Source organism: Rhinolophus ferrumequinum, chromosome X, assembly GCF_004115265.2.
Source record: "Rhinolophus ferrumequinum isolate MPI-CBG mRhiFer1 chromosome X, mRhiFer1_v1.p, whole genome shotgun sequence".
Lineage (NCBI taxonomy): Eukaryota > Metazoa > Chordata > Mammalia > Chiroptera > Rhinolophidae > Rhinolophus > Rhinolophus ferrumequinum.
In genome coordinates, this window is record NC_046284.1 from 985,654 (window position 1) to 1,005,658 (window position 20,005).

General features: G+C 43.7%; 2 protein-coding genes across 8 annotated transcripts in view; both read left to right on the top strand.

The window, feature by feature from the left end:
- PHKA1 (phosphorylase kinase regulatory subunit alpha 1) overlaps positions 1-3,342 on the top strand; it is a 73,501-nt gene extending 70,159 nt beyond the window's left edge. For 2 of the 3 annotated variants that reach the window (XM_033107620.1, XM_033107614.1), the window contains exons 30-31: positions 48-248; positions 1,524-3,342. In XM_033107620.1, the coding sequence (XP_032963511.1) occupies positions 48-248; positions 1,524-1,697 (375 nt within the window). In that variant the 3' untranslated portion in view covers positions 1,698-3,342. The remainder of the gene's footprint in view (positions 1-47; positions 249-1,523) is intronic. The other variant, XM_033107610.1, reaches the window with a different exon arrangement.
- Positions 3,343-7,936: 4,594 nt separating this feature from the next.
- HDAC8 (histone deacetylase 8) overlaps positions 7,937-20,005 on the top strand; it is a 175,511-nt gene continuing 163,442 nt past the window's right edge. For 2 of the 5 annotated variants that reach the window (XM_033112412.1, XM_033112402.1), the window contains exons 1-4: positions 7,988-8,393; positions 8,874-8,926; positions 11,468-11,598; positions 13,942-14,083. In XM_033112412.1, the coding sequence (XP_032968303.1) occupies positions 8,109-8,393; positions 8,874-8,926; positions 11,468-11,598; positions 13,942-14,083 (611 nt within the window). In that variant the 5' untranslated portion in view covers positions 7,988-8,108. Of the gene's footprint in view, positions 8,394-8,873; positions 8,927-11,467; positions 11,599-13,941; positions 14,084-15,579; positions 17,284-20,005 lie in introns of those variants that run through there. The other 3 variants (XM_033112394.1, XM_033112386.1, XM_033112416.1) reach the window with 3 other exon arrangements.

Genomic DNA, 20,005 nt, shown 5'->3' on the forward strand with positions numbered 1-20,005 from the left:
CTGGATGATGGGCTCTTCAGAAGTGATTTTCTTTTTCTCTGGTACAGATGACTCCAGGCGAGATTAAATTCTCTGTTCATGTGGAGTCTGTCCTAAACCGTGTACCTCAGCCGGAGTACCGCCAGCTTCTGGTGGAAGCCATCCTTGTCCTCACCATGATGGCAGATATTGAAATTCATAGTATCGGAAGCATCATTGCTGTGGAAAAAATTGTGCATATTGCCAATGACTTGTTCCTTCAAGAACAGGTAGGCAAACCTGTTGTTTTCTGTAAGGGGGACGTCTAACACTCACCTGACTGCATTCAGAGCTTCTCATGAGGCCAAGGTCACTTTCTTGTGCCCTCTTCCTCATAGCCCTTTTCTGGGACCCCTTTGTAGTAGCTCTGAGCTCTGTTTGCAAAGGCAGTAGGCTGCGAGGCGACCCCTGTCTTTCACCATGTGTTTTGTGGTTGTGTTAGATGGTAAAATTGCATGGAACTCAGGAGGCTTTTATACGCTTTTCATTATATTTCAAATTTATCATACTACTTTTTGTAGTAATAAGAAACTCTTGGATATCATATCCTTTCTGGGCTATGAAGGAAACGAGAAGTTTTGTGTTTTTAGTTTAGTTTTCTTTTGCTTTTGCTACTTACCTATAGGAAAATGTCAAAGTGAAACGTTTTTTTTTTAACTTGTAAGAGTTTATTTGAGCCAAACTGACGACAATAGCCAGGAAGCAAAGTGTCAACAGATTGAGAAAATGCTCCCAAAGTGAAACTTTTAATTCTACATTTTTCTCATTTTCCTAATAAATCTTCTTCCAGGAAATCAACCCCATTTTAAAAATGTAAACTATTTATTGAAAGCTTTCCAAATGTTTCCTAAATTAAATGTGGGAACATAAGGCGCTGTTGTCAGTAGGAAAATCTCCAAAGCAGGTAATAGGTGTTTCGTTCTATTAGGTAGGCACTGTGGGGCGATGCAGAAGAAATTAAAAGTATCCAGGATTTTCTAGACAGTCGTAATTTTAAATATTCTTGATTGCAATTGGTCAGTCCAGGTATCAGAAAATGGGATCCCTTTTAGACATAGACTCTAGCTTGGAAAGCTTATGGTCTATTTGAATTAAGTCAGCTTAGAGAGAAATCATGTCCAAACATAAGAAAAAACAATCACGGCTGAAATCAGCAGTAAGTCTCAGACCAGAGCCCCTCAATGGTGATTTTTAAGTCTCAGCATTTGCATTTTCATAGGCACAGCTCATTTAATTAACAATTATGTTTAGCTCTTAAAAATTCTAAACACTTAATACTTTTAAAATAATTTCATATGATTTGGGGATCCAGTGGAGAATTCATGTTTAGAAACTCACATTCACCGCTTTGTGCCAAGCCCCGAGCCCTTCCTGGCTAAGCAGCCTAAGATCCAGCATGTTGGTGATGGGGAGCAGGCTCTGAGTGATCCTAATGAGGAGCTGAATTAGTAGGAGCAGTAATTTTTCCTTTCCCCTGTGTTCTCCCACCCTTAAAAACCAAACAGAAAACCCTCGGCGCAGATGATACCATGCTGGCAAAGGATCCTGCGTCTGGCATCTGTACTCTTCTGTATGACAGCGCACCCAGTGGCAGGTTTGGCACCATGACCTACCTGTCCAAGGCAGCCGCCACCTACGTGCAGGAGTTCCTGCCACACAGCATCTGTGCCATGCAGTGATGCCTTTGGGCAGCTGCTTGCTTCCTCCATTGATTGTGCATGACAGTGATCACTCCCACCCTGGCCCGTCCCAACCCATCACTCCCAAGAAGAGTAAACTTTCCTGATAAACTAAGTGCTGTAGAAGAAGTGAGCCCTTGCCCCGGGGGCATATGCTCACCCAGACACTGCACTGGGGGCTCACAAAAGTGCACGTGAGTTTTGTTCTCTAGATTGCTTACAAACTTATATTTCTAATTCTGTTTAGGGAGCAGGTGTGAACAATAACTTGTTCCTAAAGTTTGGTCTTTCTTCTGTGAATGAGTGGCGGGTGCTTTGGGACATGATTTCAAGTGAGCAAAACCCTGAATTCTTGCGTTTTAGGCTGCTGTAACTGGAAATCTGTATTCTAAGTGCCTTTTCTTAGGAAGAGAGAGTAGCAGTTTGTGGCTTTCTTGTTTGCTTACATGTTGCCTCATGCTGACTGATGAACTTTCCGTGTAGGATTCCTGTCTCAGCTTTTGCCTTTTCTGTATCTGCCCCTTTGGTGAAACACAAAAAATTGCAAGTACAGTGTGTCTACTTCAGGATTGTGTATTAACACTTGAAATCACTTTTTATAAAGATTGCTGGTACTTAGAGCTGTATTTGTAGCAGAAAATGCAGAATAACCCAGAGAAATGCAGCCAGGAGCCCAAGTGCAGAGAGGAACGGGGCAGAAGAGAAGATACCTGGGAGCAAAGAGGGCATCAGAGGTGGGCAGTGCCATGCTGCTGGCACACCACACCGACAATGACCGAAGCCTCTGTCTTTCTTCCCCACCGCTCACCTGGCCCCGGCCTCAGCCTCACTCACTACCACTTTCTGCAGTTGTGGGCACTCCGCCCTCTGACGTCATCTACTCCTGATTACCTCCAAGTACCATGACACTGGGCATTAAGGCTTCCACATATGCATTTGAGAGGCACACATTCAGTCCATAGCACTTTCCTTCTCCTGATTTATGTGTAGGTTCTACTAATTTCCCTGTTTGCACTCAGAGAACTTCCTACTTCAACCCCCTCCTTCCCCTCAGGTTTTTCTCCCAAGAATGGAGATGGAGATGGGGGACTCTCTACACAATTCTTACGGAACCAGTGACAGTCTTATGAGTAGACATGAATAAGTGGGCATGGCAGAAATAAGTGGTAGAAAACAGGTGGTAGAAACAAAGAGAGGATGGCCAGCCTTCTCCATGCCTCTTAGAGCAAATGGAAACAGTAAGTAGCTTTCTGCTTCCAGGATTTTCTGGTCACTTATAAAGGTAATTTCCAACCTGTTCTGAAACTTGGTCTTTGCACTGGCTGCACGCATACCCCAACCACAGGGAATGAGTACATCTGGAGTGCAGAGGTGAAAGCCAGCACTGCCTAAAGTGACACCACCGACAGTGGCATTTCTCTGGGTTTATTACGAAGCTGTCCATCACGGTGCTCCCCATGCAGTGCTAGTTCACTTTTAAAGCAGCTTTTTAGGAAACTCGATTTGTATTTTATTCATTTTAAGCATGTCATACTAAAAGACACATTGGATTTTTTAAAAAACACTTATGTTTTGAAAATAGAATAAAACATTAGAATTTCCAATTAAATCATATCTGGTGCCAATGTGTAAAACTCAATATGTGTTTTTGTGGTGGAGTTTATTTCATAGCTCTATTGTATATACTCTTAATTATACAGTACAGTCAAGGCTTGTTAATTGGGTCAAAGTAGGATAAGACTCATACATCATATATTATATAATGTGTTATATATGTCAAGAAATGCAGTTTTATTGTTCAAATACATAGCTACTCAAAGCAGGCTCACTAAATTCAATTGGGTTCATTGAGTCTTTGGGGCATCTGTTCCGATGAACGAGTAAGACTGATTTCTACAGGGAATTGTATGCAGCTGGTGGGACAAAAGTCATTCTCAGCCACAGCTCACAAAACCTCTACCATCCGTTTGCACTTACCAAACACCTAGTACCAGCACTAACGTGGGGAGATACCCTGTTTTCCACATTTAGGCCTCATTTCCTGTTAAACTCAAGTAACCACAGGTCTTCGTTTGCCCAGGACAGTAACCATTTATGCTTGTTGTCCTGGCCTAATAATAGTACTCTCTGTCACTCTCGAAAGTGTCCCAGTTTGGAAGATATGGTCACCCTATATTTAGCAGAAGTCTGATTTCTTTTAAGGCCTAAAAGCCAAGGCCCTGTTCTCAGACCGAGGGCAGTACTCATGCACTAGTAGTGTGGGGGTGAGGACAATAACGGGGGAGACTCCCCAAAATTAAGGACTGTTTGGCATAAGAGGTCTTAAAGAAGAACCAATGTTTGAGTGCTTACCAAATGCTAGGTATTGTTATACGGGCACTTGGCATGAGCTGAGGCACTGAGCGTTCAAGCAAATTGTCTGAAATCAAACAGCGAGTAGGTGGCGGAGCTGGGATTTAAGCCCAAGCAGTCTGACTGTAGAGTTCACATTCTCAACACAACACTCCCCAAGGAAAAGACATTAGGAAGCGTCGTGAAAACAAGGGGTCAGTCTGTTCAGTACAGTTGAGGTATCAGTAGGCAGATTGTAAAATGCACAAAAGAAGGGGGACCAGAGGGAGAGGTGCCTTTTTAATGCATTTCCTTTTCCTTCTGCCTGCTTCTGCCAGTAAGTGAGGGCAGGAGAGGTCACCAGAAGTGGCACAGCCAGGATTCAACCTACTTCCTCTGACCTCATGTCTTCTGACCGCAAACGCAGTGTTTTGGAGAGGGCCATATTAGGCAGGTAGAAAATTGAGGTTAGGGGCCTGTGACATGGTTTGTACTGTCTTGATCATGAGCAAGGGTCCACGCTCTCTATGAGATTTGCTGCCAATTTCAGAGACTTGTGCAACAATTTATCTTTCTCCATAGTTGAATCATCTTGCTACATTGTGTGCCAAATGAGGATACTGTTTGCTGTTTGAAAGCAATGAATGCTCATGGGTCCAAGTGTTCAGCTACCTGTCTATTGCTAGATCTGAAAGAACACCTAGAAGAATCTATTTTCATGTCATCTGATTAGAGTCCACACTTTAGGGTATCAGTTGGCCAACCTGTACCCTGCTGTCTCCCTTCCACTGCTTGTCCATGAAGGTCCAGCACAAGTCTCGTGTCCTGCTTCTATTGCCCGCCCATCATGATTTGGCCTTTCGGTCCGTTCTTACAGCTCCAGAGACTCCTTCCCTCTGTCTACAAACACGTGCATTTCTCTCTTGTCCTGAAATACATTCCTGGGCTCTGACATCCCCCCGGGCTGATACACTAACTCCTTCCTTTCACAGTCCCATTTCTTCAAGGAGGAAGCTACACTTGCGAGTATTGGCTTCGCTCCTTAACCCCTTGCCATCTGGCTTCCTCACCTAGCTCCCGTGGATCCACAGGTGAGGTTCCTGACTCGTCGCGAGGTTATCACAGTCTGCGGGTGCACTAACCCCCAAAGTGCACACTGGAGGTAGGTGTATAGAGATTTATTGTAGGGAAGGCAGTGGCTCTCCACCAATACAGAGACACTGTCTCCGCTCCTCCTCTGCCCCCACACTCCACTCTACCCTCGGGCTGGGGCGAGAGGAGGACACAACATGAGCGGGCATGAGACCCTCCCCTGGAAGACTAAAGAACCCAGGGCATTTTTATAAATAGCTACATAATGTTTTTAACCACTTTGAAACACACAGCAACTTGAATAGTTCAAAGTAAATATCAAAAATATCTATTTACAGCAAAGTAAGAGGGGCTTGTGCAAACGACAGAAAGGGGGACAGTCAGTACTGCTGAACTGAGCTATGCCAGCAACAGGATGACATACCGCTAACACTGGACCAGGTGTACCTGTGAAACCTGAAGGGGTGGAGCCAGGAGTGGGGAGTCCAGGAAGGGAGCCTTGTATTTGAGAAGGGGGCTGCCACCTCCTTCTGCAGGCTCACTCATCGAGGCCTCCGGGGCGGCTTCTGCTCTCCCAGCAGCTGTCCTTGAGGGGGTCCAGCTCAGAGAGGCCCTTGTCCTTCTGAGTGGATTTCCAGCATCTGCTCACACTCCACGTTGGCCAGAAAGAGTTCAAAGGAGACCATCGTCACCTGGAGGGTCTCCACGAACTCTGAGCTTGTATGCAGTCCCCTACTCAGGCGTGTACCCCTGTCAGGATGGCTTGGATGTCCTCTTCCAGGAACGTAGACCTGACGTAATAAATGTAGGGCCCATGAAGGTCTTGACGCTTTGGAATTCCTTCCTCCATGGCGAGAGGCGATCAATGCCCCCGGTTTGCAGGCAGTGGAACCCACAGGCTGCAGGAGCTCACAGAACTGCATCAGCCGGAATTGGTTGTGCAGGCCAAGCAAGGTCGAGGCTGCCCCCGCAGGTACGCATTGTTGCCAAGCCGCTGCTGGCTGGTGGTGGTGTCCACTTTGCCCTCATGGAATTACCCATACCTCCAAAATAGGGCATCCTTATGTTTTGTATCAATTGAACTGGGTTCCCCCATCCGATCCAGGCACGGGGAGCTACCTTATCTCTTCCTCGGCGTCTGGGTTAGAGGCAAGGACAGCCGAAGGAAGCGAGGAGCAGCGGCCACAGCCAGGCCTCTAGTCTTTCAATAGCTCATCTCCCTACACAGCACTGCTGTAGAAACCTTTTTTTTTTTTTTTAAGATTTCTGTTTGAATGTCTCCCCATTTCCCACAGGATCAAATCTGTTATCTTTAGTCTGACATTCAAAACCCTTCATGATCCAGTCACTTCAACTAGACTAGAAATACACTTTTTGTTTTTGCTTATGTTCATTATAGCCTGCATGCCCTCCCCTGGCTCCCATGTTCACCAAGTAAAATCCCGTCCATCTGCTAAGACCCTCTCCAATGCCACTGAATAAGATTCCCAGTTGCCACTGAGTAAGTACATACCAGTTGTTAAGTACTTAATGCTTATTTACTAAGTAATCTAAGCAGCCTACATTCATTATCTGACTATATTGCATATGATTTTTTTGTGTATTTGTGTGATCTCTACAAGAATTCAAATTCCCTGAGAGCAGAGATCAGATTATAATTCATTTTGAGGACTAAATCCTCAGCTGTTCTGTACCCTTAGTTGATGTCGGATAAATGTTGAATGAATGACTAAATGATTACACAGCTTTCAAGTAGTTGCTATGGGAAGATATAAAAGAAGCATGAGAACTTACATTTTAGTTAAAGAACACATCACAATTAAAAAGAACATTTCTGGAATAGTAAGTATTGAGGGGATACTAAATGGAGTGTTGAACAAAGTTAGATTTAACAGAGTCATCCTGGAGGAACCAGGTTTATATAGTAAAGGGAACATTCAAATGCTTCATTGTCAGGCAGACCTGGTTTTGAATTCCTGCTTTTCTGTTTGTTAAGGGTGTAACTTTGAACTCTCAGAGTTATTTTCTCTCTCTAAAGTGCATCTGTAAAATGGGCATATTACAACGTCCTTCATAGAACTGGTGCAAGGATGAAATGAAATAATATATGCCAGTGCATATCACAATGCTCAATACCGTCGAGTAAAAAAGCAAGGTCGATTTTAAAGAAGGTAAGGAGATTGGCCAGCTTGCTTCAGTACATAAGGTCCCTTAGGAACCTGGGAATACTGGTGGTAATGCTGAAACCGCTTCAGGATGCTCTTTAATGTGGACTACCACATGAAACCTAAAATCTTTTTCTAACAAAAGCAAAGGGAGGGAGGGAAGAGGATATGCTTGCACACGAATTTTCAAGCAGTAATTTGACATCATTGCTTGATTGGAACCTACCAAGCAATTTCCAGAGTAGCAGCCAGCCTCTTGGAAAGGTGCCATCGGCTTTGCCAGAGTAAAGTATTAAGATTGTTAACTCTTACATGAACATGGGTAGTTCCTGAAAAGCAATACACTGAAATTGTGGCACAGAATTTACTATGTAAACTTTTCAAGTCTTTTGTAGCATTAGTTGGCCCCCCACCAAGAATTCCCTCTGATGGAGCTGGATTGTGCTGTTGGTGGCAACACTGTGTCTGCCGTTAACTGTTTCTGTGGGTGTATTTTCAGATTGAGATAATTCATAATGAGCTGAGGCTTTTTTTTTTTTTTTTTTTTTACCGCTAAAAGTCAAATTCGCGGCTATTTTAGTAATTAGCCCCGGTTCTTCCGCTACTCAGAGCCGTTGAAACTACAAATCCCAGCATGCTCTGAAGCTGTCTGACCTCATCTCAAATGGCCCCGTAGGGCAACAAGGATGGTTAGTTTTGACCGTGCTTATTTGTGCCATAAAATATCCATCCTAACTGGCAGTTACTTGGGCATTTATACCTGCCGATCTCCCGTTTTTGAACTGTGCTCACTAAATGAAGGGGTTCTGGACTGGGAAGGCCCATGCATTCCTTCAGTTGGATGGGGAACGGGGCCAGTGTCTCTGGCGATCTCGAGGAGGGAATGTTGACCAGGGAGCACCGTTGCGGCCGATCACAGGAGCAGGAACCGGAGCCCGGGCTGAGACCGAAAACGGCCAGATCCGGACGGTGGCTCCGGAACGGCTGGAAGTGGAAGATGGAGGAGCCGGAGGAACCTGCGGACAGTAGGCAGTCGCTGCCCCCAGTTTACATCTATAGTCCCGAGTATGTCAGCATGTGCGACTCCCTGGCCAAAGTCCCCAAACGGGTAAGACGTTGGGCTGAAAGACCGGCGGGCTTTGGGGTGGGGGTGGAGGCCGATGGACCGGAGGGCTTTAGGAAGCCGGAGGCGAAGGGGAGGCTGGGCTGGGGGGACCTACGGCAGAAATTTGGGCAGCTGTACCAGGTGATGGAGGAAGTGCTCCCTTCCAGTTTCCGACAGGCAGCGTTTATCGGCGCGGCGCCCCCGCGGCCAGGTTGGGGCGGGGGAGGGGATGGCACTGACGGGATGGTATGTCTACTGCAAAGGGACCCTTGAATCAGAAGCTGTGGGAGAAAAGTGTCCCGCTGCCTCTGGCCAGCCGCGTAGCACGCGCCTGAGCGATTTAGATACTTTGTATCTATGTTGTCTAAAGTGCACTGTAACTGTTTCTCCCTTTGTTCAGGATGGTGAAGTCGACGGAATTTCTCTGAATCAAGCATTTAAAAGACTGTTTTCTCCTCTTTTTCTTTTTTCTGATGTTCTTAGGCTAGTATGGTACATTCTTTGATTGAAGCATATGCCCTGCATAAACAGATGAGGTAAGTGATCGCTGGTGAACCCAGGTGTTCCTAGTCGAAATTGCATGATTCACAGTGGGGCTATTTAGGGGGAGAACGGTGCTTCTTTTAAAGCTTTTGGTGATTCACAGCGTTGGTAATTTACCTGGAACCCAGTGAAGGCTCTTGAAGAATTAAGAAATCTTGAAAAAAGTGCACAAAGTACATCAGATCTATTAGAAACAAGACTTTCTTGCTGAGAGGGAAAGTACCCTAGGGATAAGTGCTTGTGGAGGTTTTGAGGACATACGTTTGGGCCCTAAAACCTGTCTGATAGAAAAAGGTGTTCAACTAGGAGGTGTTCTGGTTTGCAGTTTTTCCCTAAGCCACATCTGAGGGTGGGGGTTCAGCTTCAGCCATTTCCACACCCCATCACCACCACCAAACTTTGAGTGAGCCTGGAGACAAGTCAAGACCAAAGAAAACTGTGACCAGGCCAAAAGTCAACACAGAGCTAAGTGCTTCTTTAAAAAAATGAACTAGCTGTTTGTCGTTATGAGTAACTGTTATAATCCTACCACTTGTAGGATTATTTATGACATTTTCTAGCCAAAGAGGTGAGTTTGATTATGCCTGCTAGTGTGCTATGCTTCATTTATCTCCCAAAAGATAGTTTAATGGGCTTTCAAATTTTATCCTTATTAGTAACAAAATCATTTATTGAGTACCTTCTTTAGGAATGTTTTTCAATCATTTTTTAAACCCGTATGTTTGATAAACATAAAAGCTACATGCTTTCCATTAAAGTTATCTGACATTTACAAAAATGACTTTAACACCAACAACAAACCAAAACAAAGCAAAACTGTCACATCACCAAGAGGCCCAAAGAATCTGGAGGTGGATAACTATCATTATTATTAATGTTAAAGGATACAAAAGGCAACCCAAAACATATTTGGGAGACAAGTCCACCCATATGATTAAATCCAAACTCCGATTCACTGTCTGAGATGAGATCTATCTATCTATCTATCTATCTATCTATCTATCTAATCTATAGATATGACATGACATGTTTTCTCAAAGAAGGAGCAAGAATCAAATCCTCGGATCTCAGCTATAGGTTAGAGGTGCTAAGGCCTGTCGTAGTCTCTGAGTCGCTCCTGTTTGTCACTTCATGTGAGGAGCTGCTTGGGAGCTCAAACCGTTCCCCTCCTCTCCTTCCTCTCACAGGCAGATAGCAGGGACCAAACGTGGAAACTTCTATGTTTTGGCTTGCCTTTTGTATCCTTTAACATTAAGAATAATGACAGTTACCCACAAAGCATTTTCATATATCTTATTATTTAATCTTCACATAAATTCCATGAGCTCTCCCCACTTTACAGATGAGAAAAACAAACTGCAGAAGAATCTTCTTACCTGAGCTTTTAGAGCTGATGAGTACAGACTTAGGACAAGAATGCAGTTCTCTGGCTCCACTTTCAAAATTCGTAACACTGTAGCTGCCTGTGAAAGTACGAATATAGCTGAAAGGATCATATGGCCCAATCAGGAATGATTCAGTGGTTTTTCATTGTGGGGACAGAGCCCCAGAGAGCAGTTTCCAGGCTCTCGACCTCATGTCCTCATGTGGAAAGGTGCTGGCTCGGGTAGTAGATGGCCATCAGCTGTGACTAGTTGGCCATCAGCTGTTACGGGTTAGCCATTAGCCACTAATATAACTGCCGTGGTTAGCTGGCAAGCGCGGATTGCGGCTGGCAGGTTGGTTGGGCAGTTGGGTGGTTGGTTGGCAGAGAAGCGGACGGCGGATTGCAGCTAGAAAGTGTGGTTAGCAAGCAGATTGTGGATTGCAGATTGTGTTGATCCTACTTCCTGTGTTGCCCGGCCGCCAGTGAGTCTGGGGTGCAGGAAGACCCCTCGTTGGGGTACTGGCGGATGTTTGCTTTTGTGACTCGACTAGCCGCCAGTGAGAATATAGTGGTATGACTCCCCATCTATGGCTCCGTGGGTGGTCCTTTTTGGCCTCACCGTATCCTGTGTTCTGGTGTGGGGAGTGGGAGCTGAGACCCTGCATGACAGTCATGAAAGTCGTAACTTGGAGTTCATTTTGTCCAATACCTGATTAATTCCCTTAGATACACTTTTTTTAATCTACTGTGTTTCCCCAAAAATAAGACCTAGCCAGACAATCAGCTCTAATGCATCTTTTGGAACAAAAATTAATATAAGACCCTGTCTAATTTTACTATAATACAAGACTGGCTCTAATCTAATATAATATAATATCGGGTCTTATATTAATTTTTGCTCCAAAAGATGTAGTAGAGCTGATTGTCCGGCTTGGTCTTATTTTCAGGGAGACGTGGTACCTACACACTCCAGGGAAAATCTCTCCTGTCAGCCCATGAATGGAGTCATTACTCAGTTGTGCAGGACGGAAGAGTGTATAGTGCAGAACAAGCTTATCAGTTTGGCCCCTGGAAGCCGGAGCTGTATTTTCTGCCCAGATTACTGCTTCCAGCTTCTGGCATACTCTGGGTGTGACTCACTCACCTCTTTGTTCTCTGTTATTATTAGAATAGTTAAGCCCAAAGTGGCCTCCATGGAGGAGATGGCGACCTTCCACACCGATGCCTATCTGCAGCATCTCCAGAAGGTCAGCCAAGAAGGAGATGACGATCATCCGGACTCCATCGAATATGGGCTAGGTAAAGTCATTACCGGGCAATGGTGGCAGACAGACAACGTGCATGCTGCTCTTTAGTACTTTTAAATGAAGAACTAATGCCTTCACCACAATCTTAATCTCTCAGTTTAGCCACATAGATCTCACTTAACAAGCAAACCGTATGACTTGAGCAAAACTGAATGATGGAGCAGGTGGAGGACAGTCTTTCGATTGCTTAGGCCCTAATAGCCATGCCCACATGGAGTCTGGCTGTATGTATGCTGACTTTACATGTTAACTTGACCACAAATTTATGTTCTGGTTTTCTACTTTCTCATAAACAGCTGCATTTAAAAAAATTGGAAGTGGCCAATAGTATAATCTAGAGAAACAGCATGGTTTAGTAGAAGAACACTGGACTGGGGTGGGGGTCAAGAGACCTGGGTCCCAGGCCTGGCTCTGTGTGAGCATATGTAAGACATCTACTCTCAGACCTCAGTTTCTCCATCTGTAGGATGTGATGAGTTAATCTTGAAGTTTAGCCTTTCTAGCTCTAACATTTTCTTTTTTCCACCCCTTCTTCCGCCTCCCCCCACCCCCACTCCACTTCAAGCCGTTGTTTCTCAGTCTAGTTGTGTAGGACACAGCTCCCTGGCCCATGCTGGTATTATGAGGCTTGCGCTCCCCTGGCTGAAGCAGTCGGTTGCTGGTCATCAGTCAGCCACTCACAGCAGCTCACGCTGGCTGCCGGCCACTCATGCTGGCCACTGGCAACTCATGGCAGCCCACAGCAGCCCGTAGATGCTCACAGCAGCCCACAGCAGCTCTCACCAGCTGCAGGCCGCTCACAATGGCTGCCGGCCACTCATGGCAGCCCACAGCAGCCTACGGCAGCTCATGGAAGCTCACGTCGACCTCTAGCTGCTTACGGGAACCCAGCTACAGGGAGAGCCATTGTTCACAATCTTAGCTTTAGAGGGCGCAGCTCACTGGCCCATGTGGGAATCGAACCAGTGACCTTTGCGCTAGGAGCACAGTGCTCCAGCTGCCTGAGCCACCTGAGCCACTGGGCCAGTCCTAGCTCTAACACTTTCAAGACTTCTTTCCCCAGCATTGGAGACATTTCTCTCATTTGGTGCCAATGTTAGTGTAATGGCTCATGGGTAGGTCACACCTCAATCTATGCCTCCTCACAGCATTCTGAACCCAATTGCAATGGGTGGAGAAGAGTTCCCCACAGCACCCAGCAATGCTTGTGACACCAGCTGGTGTCCTACAGTTCAGCTCAATTCTGACACCGTCTCCCTGGAGATGGCATCAGAGTCTACAGATGAAGGGCTTAGTCCCTTAAGACAGCCCTCCACTTCAGATGCCAATCACAAGGCCAGTTTGTCACCTGTACTACTGACAGACCAGCTGCAAATCACGAGTTCCCACGGCCCCTTCCTTGGGTCGATTAATTTGCCAGAACAGCTCACAGAAGTCAAGAAACCTGTTTGCTCTCTAGATTACCCGATAATTATACAGTTGACCCTTGAACAACACCAATTTAAACTGTATGGGTCCAGTTACAGGTATATGTGGATTTTCTTCAATAAATACTGTAAGTGTATGTCTACTCCTTATGGTTTTCTTAATAACTTTTTTTCTCTGGCTTTATTGTAAGACTACAGTATATAATACATATACAAAACATGTGTTAATCGATTGTTTCTGTTATTGGTAAGGTTTTCCATTCAAGGGTAGGCTATTAATAGTTAAGTTTGGGGGGAGTCAAAAGTTTATATACGGATTTTCAAGTGTGCAGCATGGGGGTTGGCACCCCTAACCTCAGCATTGTTCAGGCATCAACCGTAAAAGGGTGTAACTCAGAAAGAGCCAGATGGAAGAGATGCACAGGGCAAGGTGTGGGGAAACGGCACGGAGCTTGCATGCCCTCTCCAGGGGCACCACTCCCCAATTCTCTGTGTGTCCATCAGCCTGGAAGCTCCCCAGACCCTCTCCTTTTGGGTTTTTATGGAGACTATTGATTTAATCATGGTTGATTAAATCACTGGCCAATTGGTGATTGAACTCAATTTCCAGCTCTTCTCCCCTCACAGAAGGTCAAGGGTAGGACTGAAAGTTCCAACCCTCCAATCACATGGTTGGCTCCACTGCCCCCCCCCCCCATCCTTACAGTATGGTATGCTAGTCACCTCATTAACATAACAAAGACACCTTTATTGCTCCCATCGCTTAGGAAATTTCCAAGAGTTTTAAGAGTTCTGTGCCAGAAACAAGGACAAAGACCAAATATGTAGTTCTTATTATCAATCACAATATTGCACCTCTTCTTTCTCCAATTCATCTTCTAACAAGCTCTTTTGATGTTTGCCCGAAGGTTATGACTGCCCAGCCACTGAAGGGATATTTGACTATGCAGCAGCTGTGGGAGGGGCTACAATCACAGCTGCCCAATGCCTGATTGATGGAATGTGCAAAGTAGCAATTAACTGGTCCGGAGGGTGGCATCATGCAAAGAAGTAAGAAAACGACTTTTCTGCTTTCTGCCTCTTTCCTTGAGTCCATTTCTCAGTTATGTTAAAGGTTTGTGTTTATTGCATTGGCATTTATTGAGAGACTTGTTTATGTAGTAGCACTTTACTAGACATTCTGAAGAGGTGCAAGTGACATAGAAGATGACATAATATAGCAGAAAGCACACTATTAAAAGTCAGGACCCTGAGCTCTATGCCTAGATTTTCTGCAAATTTTACTAACTGACGAGGGCAGATTAACCTCTCTAGGCCTCAGTTTCTTCATCAGGAAAATGGATAGGGCAAAGGATATAACCAGACAATATCAAAATTCCTTTGTAGATTTCTGGAAATCCCCCTGTCTTCAAAGGATTTGTAGTTTAGAAACATTAACAAAACTAGAATAATTCGGGAGCAAAATCAGTTTGGGTACCAATTGAATACATGTATGAGCTAAAAAGATTTGGCAGTAGGGAAAAATTAATTATGGGAACCTTGGCAGAGGTGCATTTTCAAATAGGTGGACAAGTGATGAGAATAGATTTAAAACAAAAGGCTGAAGAATCAAGAAGGAGGCTTGTGCTGCCATCTCTAAGGAAAGTGGTAGCTGAGTTAGGTGTCACCCTAAGGAAACAGCTATTCTTAGGTGGTGCTTGGAGCTAGAGGACAAGTCTTTCTGGAGTTTTGTGTTAACATTTCAAACAGCTATAGTCTGTCTGACAGAAAGTGCAGGGCCCTCATTCAGCATTTGGCATCTTGCTTGATAGGTCTGTAGTACTTCATACATGTTGGAGAAGAAAGATTTTTAAAAGTTTGAATTAATAAACATGCTATAATTACCAATGCCTCATTCACACACGCATTGTTCTTACTGTTGGCCATGACCTTGTTACTCTCCAGTGCTCTTGAGTCTGGAGAAAACAGCACTTTATTTTTCAGAATAAACCTTCAGCACAATTTCCGCATAAGCCGGTTAGGTAATAGTATGGAATTCTTTTCATCAAATCGACAGTTTAAAATCTACTGAGGTGAAGGAAGTACACTCCATCTTAAGCCAATCATGGCTGCTTCTGGGCTGTGTGTACATGTGGGCGTACCCACACACCATTATTGTAACTATTTCAGACACCTTTCAGCTGACTCTACCTGGAAACAGACACACCTATGGTAAATATAAATTACAGAGAGTCTCTAAGGACTTCCCCCCCTCAGGGAGTTCTTGGCACCTGTAGAACCTCTCTCCAGATGGACTGCAGTCATGTAGCCCACAAACTTACATCTAGCCGTGTTTATCTATTATAATCACAATATTTCCCCATCCCCAAATACATATACAGATTCATACATGCCATTTATTCATTCAACATGCATTAACTGAGCACCTACTATATGGCAAGCATATGTTTATCATCACTTGTAAGCAGAGGTATAGAAATTGAAACATGGTATATTTTTTCTCCTAACAATTTTCACACACACAAAAAAATCTTCAAAATATCCAGGCGCTGCCAGGATTACAGTGAAATTGGCACACTCTTTTTGAAGGCCGTGGAAATAAGTGTTAAAAGAGTTGGGAAAATGTTTATACCTGTTGACCAAGGAATATTCTTAGCAATCTATTCTGAAGAAATAAACCAATCCTGCTCTCAGAAAATCATATCGTAGGCGTATGGCAGCAAATAATTACATTTGAAAGCTCAGAAGAGTGATTTTCAAAAAAAAATTCTGCAAAAGAAGATTAATGAGAGACTAATGCTATTGGATATTAAACGTACAAAACTAGAATAATGCAAACACCGGTACCACGGGTGTAAGATGTGACAGATGATATTGTAAGCTCTCCAAGGGGACTGTTACACGTTTTATAAAGGACGCGCTGCAAGTGACTGGGAGTGGACAGGATTGTCCAGTAAACGGTGTTGTGGCAGCGCGTAGCATTTATACGCTCGTCTGCTGTAAGAAACTGAAACAAGTGGCAGCTGCATTGAAGACTTCAATATAAAAAGCAAATGCTAGAACACTAGAATGAATGAATATCAAGCTTCTAAAGGGGAATCGTTTTCTAAGCTTTAGGAAGTAATAGAAAAAACTCACAAAGGAGAAGATGAACCAATTTGACCAAAGTATAAAACTTTAAAACCAAACTAATTGAAAAGTTTTCTGGCCATTTTAAAAATAAAATCTGCACATGCTGAAAAGGCACATTTGACATAAATATGATGAAGTGTGATAGGTTCATATGTTCTAAGGTGCTCATCTAGTACGGTGTATGAGAAGAAACATGGGCCAAGAATGTGAATAGACAACTTCCGGAGGAGTTTAAATGCAACAGGAAAAATGGGACAGTGTTCATCAAAGAAATGCAAATTAAAACAAGTAGGAGGCTGTTTTGGGGCCCATATTTACCAGAATCGAAGAAGATGGTACTCAGTGTGCTAGTAATAGCGTGCTTTGGTTCAGCCCCTTAAGAAAGCAGTTTGGAAGGCAGCGTGTGTTAGTAGCTTTTATCTAGTAACCCTACTCCTTAGAATGTTTCCTAAGAGTTCAAAATATGGGGAAGAAAACTTTGTATGAAACTGTTTAATCAGCTTTATTTATTTTTAAAAAAGAAATAACATGAACGAATATCTAGCAATAAGGAAGTGGTGAATCTACTCCATGGAATATTATGCTATTATTTTAACTGATGGTGATGAAGACTACAGGGCATTTCAGAAAAATACTTCTGTGTTAATGAAAAAGCTGGTTTAAAAATTGTATGCACACTGCAATTATGACTTTGTAAAACGCATAGCACACCTGGGAGGAAAAAACTAGTGGGAATGATAATGGTGGTTGTGTTCGGGGGGGGGCAGAATTATTGGTCATTTTTAAAAATGCGTTTCTCTAGTTTTAAAAATTTCTGTAATGACATTTTATTACTTTTGCAGCCACAATTTTACCAAAATAAAAGGCAAAAAATAGTTACAGCAAATATAAGAAAGGGTTAAAATCTTTATTCTTTGTGATTTCTTTTAAAACACTAATATTCAGGTAAATGGGCAAAAGATGTGAACAGACAATTCACAAAAGAGAAAATAAATACTAAAAAAAAATAACAAAATACTTAGCACCACTAAATTAGAGGAAGTGAAACTCAAATATCATGTATACCAAATTGGAGCTGAAGGAAGAAAGATCTTTAGCTTATCACTTCTGTTATTGTTGGTAATGTATTCTAAAGAAATAAACCCATCCCAAATATGGAAAAGCTGTGTATATGAAGATGGTAATTTCTCTCTTCCTTACAATAGCCAAAAAAATGGGAAGTTGGGTAGAGGTGCTGACCTCGTGCGCAGCCCTAAGTCCCGCAGGGCAGTCTGCCCTCCGCATGCGCAGACTCCCAGTTGCAGTTGACCCTTGAACAACACGGGTGTGACCTGCGCTGGTCAATTGAAAAGAATCCACGTATAAGTGGACCTGTGCAGGTCACACCCGTGTTGTTCAAGGTCAACTGTACAACAAAATGATACCAGTGACTTTGTAAGGAGGATGATATTGTGATATACATGCACATACATATACGTGCATCTTTTTCCTGTCACCCCTGCTTTTCCTCTGTTTTCTCCAGTGTGGTTAGATTACTTTTATCAATTAAACTTCTTATACTAAAACTGCTTGGAATAAAGAGGGATGCAGCCATAATGCAGACGCAGAATGTGTCTGTGTGTGTCAGTTACGTACCAGGTTGCACAGCAAAAGCAGGAGTTTGCCTTCCGGTTGGTGGGGATGGAGAATTCCAAGTAGAAGGCATAATAAAAGCATGGCAGGAGGAAAGCAGTAGTTAAACGTGGCTAGAATGTAAAAGCAAATAGAGCAAGAGTGGACTGGAAAGTTTTTGTAGGCCGCACTGAGGAGTTGGGCTTTTCCCCTGGGGCTGGTGGGGATTTACTGAAGAATTTTTGAGTGGGTGGCAATGTGCTAATTGAATGGGAGGGAACAGACTGGAGACAGGAGAAGCCTATTGCAATTATTCATTTAATAAACATTAAGCTCCTGCTGTATTCTAGGTGATGAGGAAACAAAGAGTTATACAGTAGGTTATTATTTGAGGGCAGTTGGTACCAGACAAAAGGCCACTTAGTGAATCCATATAAAAGGGGGACTAAAATTTTACAGTGAAGAGTGGAGGGGGTGAGACTTAATTAATATGCTAACTTGAATAATTAAAACCTACTGAAATATGTTTATTTTGTCTTTTAATAAAATTGAATGCTAAGTAATTCTTACAACAAAGAATGTACCAAGAATTGATTGTTTTTATTTTGGGCCTCATTTTCCTAACAAAATTGCATATTTCAAAGTAGCACGTTTCAGTCCCTGGGAGACTTTTGCAGCGTGATCATTTAGAGGGTTGATTTTGCCAAAATATTCAAGGGCTTCATCAGTTTTCCCTAGGGTTTCTCCTTAATCATTTGGTATTCAAATCATTCTTTTGAAGTACTTTTAAAATCATTGTCCTTATTTATTTTTCTTCAGTTGTGAGCTGTTCTACCAGATCCCTGTTGTCAGTTTTGTGTGCTGACTTCATGATATCCTGTATCTTTTTATAAGATTTGTGATTTCGCTTTGTGATAGACTTGCATTGAATTACTCGCTGATACATCCAACAATCCTTGAGAGAGAAAATGATGGTGATTAAAGGATTAGGTTGTTTGAATGGGGACTGATAGGAGCGGTCAGTTCATTAGCAAATAGTTTCATGTTATGACAGCTTTTATATCCCTAGGAAACCTCAAAAGCTGGGTACTGCTGGAGCTAAGATAATAAATTCTCCGTAAGGAGAACTGTCTGTACCAGCAAAGGTCGAGTGCAGTGTATGTGTGTGTACCAGGTCGCGCTGTAAATGTCAAGCGTCTGAGAGTGGGATGACTCCCTTGGAAGTAAGACCTACCGTAGGTACAGATCTAAAATCTAGGCTGCACCACTTGCTGGTCCTGTATGTAACCTCGGGGTTGGTTGTTCCAGGTTCCCTTAAATGGAACTCACCCTATCCATGTAAACATGTGCTAGAAGATACTAAAACCCAACACAGGACAGTGACTTCTAACCTCCAGAATTTGTCAGATCACATCTGGTTTGTCCACTTTGACTGTGTATTCCTCATCCTTGCCTCTTCTGATGTCTTTCACCCTATTTGACTATGCATCCCAGCTCCCAATATTTTATCTCATTCTGATAATCCATCAAGACCTACGTCTCTCGCTCAACCATGCCCTTCTTCCTCCCACAATTCTGTTATTTGCCCTCTTGTCCCCTGACACGTCAGCCTCCCATCTGGCAACACAGGATCTGTGCCAGCTGGGTGCCCCCTGTCCTGCTTCCCTGCTAGGAGAGGGAGAGATTATTGTCCTGTTTGTTTCTGGAACTTCCACGTGGGGGCAGTGATTGGGAGAGTCAGAAAACTCTGCCTTGTGTCTTGGCAAGCTCTATAAGAATGTACAACTAGACCTCCAGCTCTGAGTTACTACCCACCTGGCACTTAGGATCAAAGCTTCTAGAGTTGGAGTCTCAAGAGTGCCACTTCTTTATGTGTAGATAGAGTGAATGACAGTGAATGGCATTTACCGAAAGGGCTCTCTGCACAGTCTAGCTTCTTAACAAGGCAGCCAGACCCCCAAACCTCCCACCTTCCACCCCCGCCTTTACAAACAAAGAGAAAATTACATGAAAATGGAGCCTTGCATTCAGTGTCAGCCACATGGCAGACCCCTCCTTCAATCCCAGAGGGCATGTCCATATCACTTCCTGCTGATAGCTGCATACAGGTACATCACCAGACAGAACAGACAGGCCTTTACCATAGTAGCCCGGATTATTCTGTCAATACATGTCCAACCCATAAGGCACCGGCCCTTCCATCAGAAAACTGCCTGGCCAGCCAGCAGA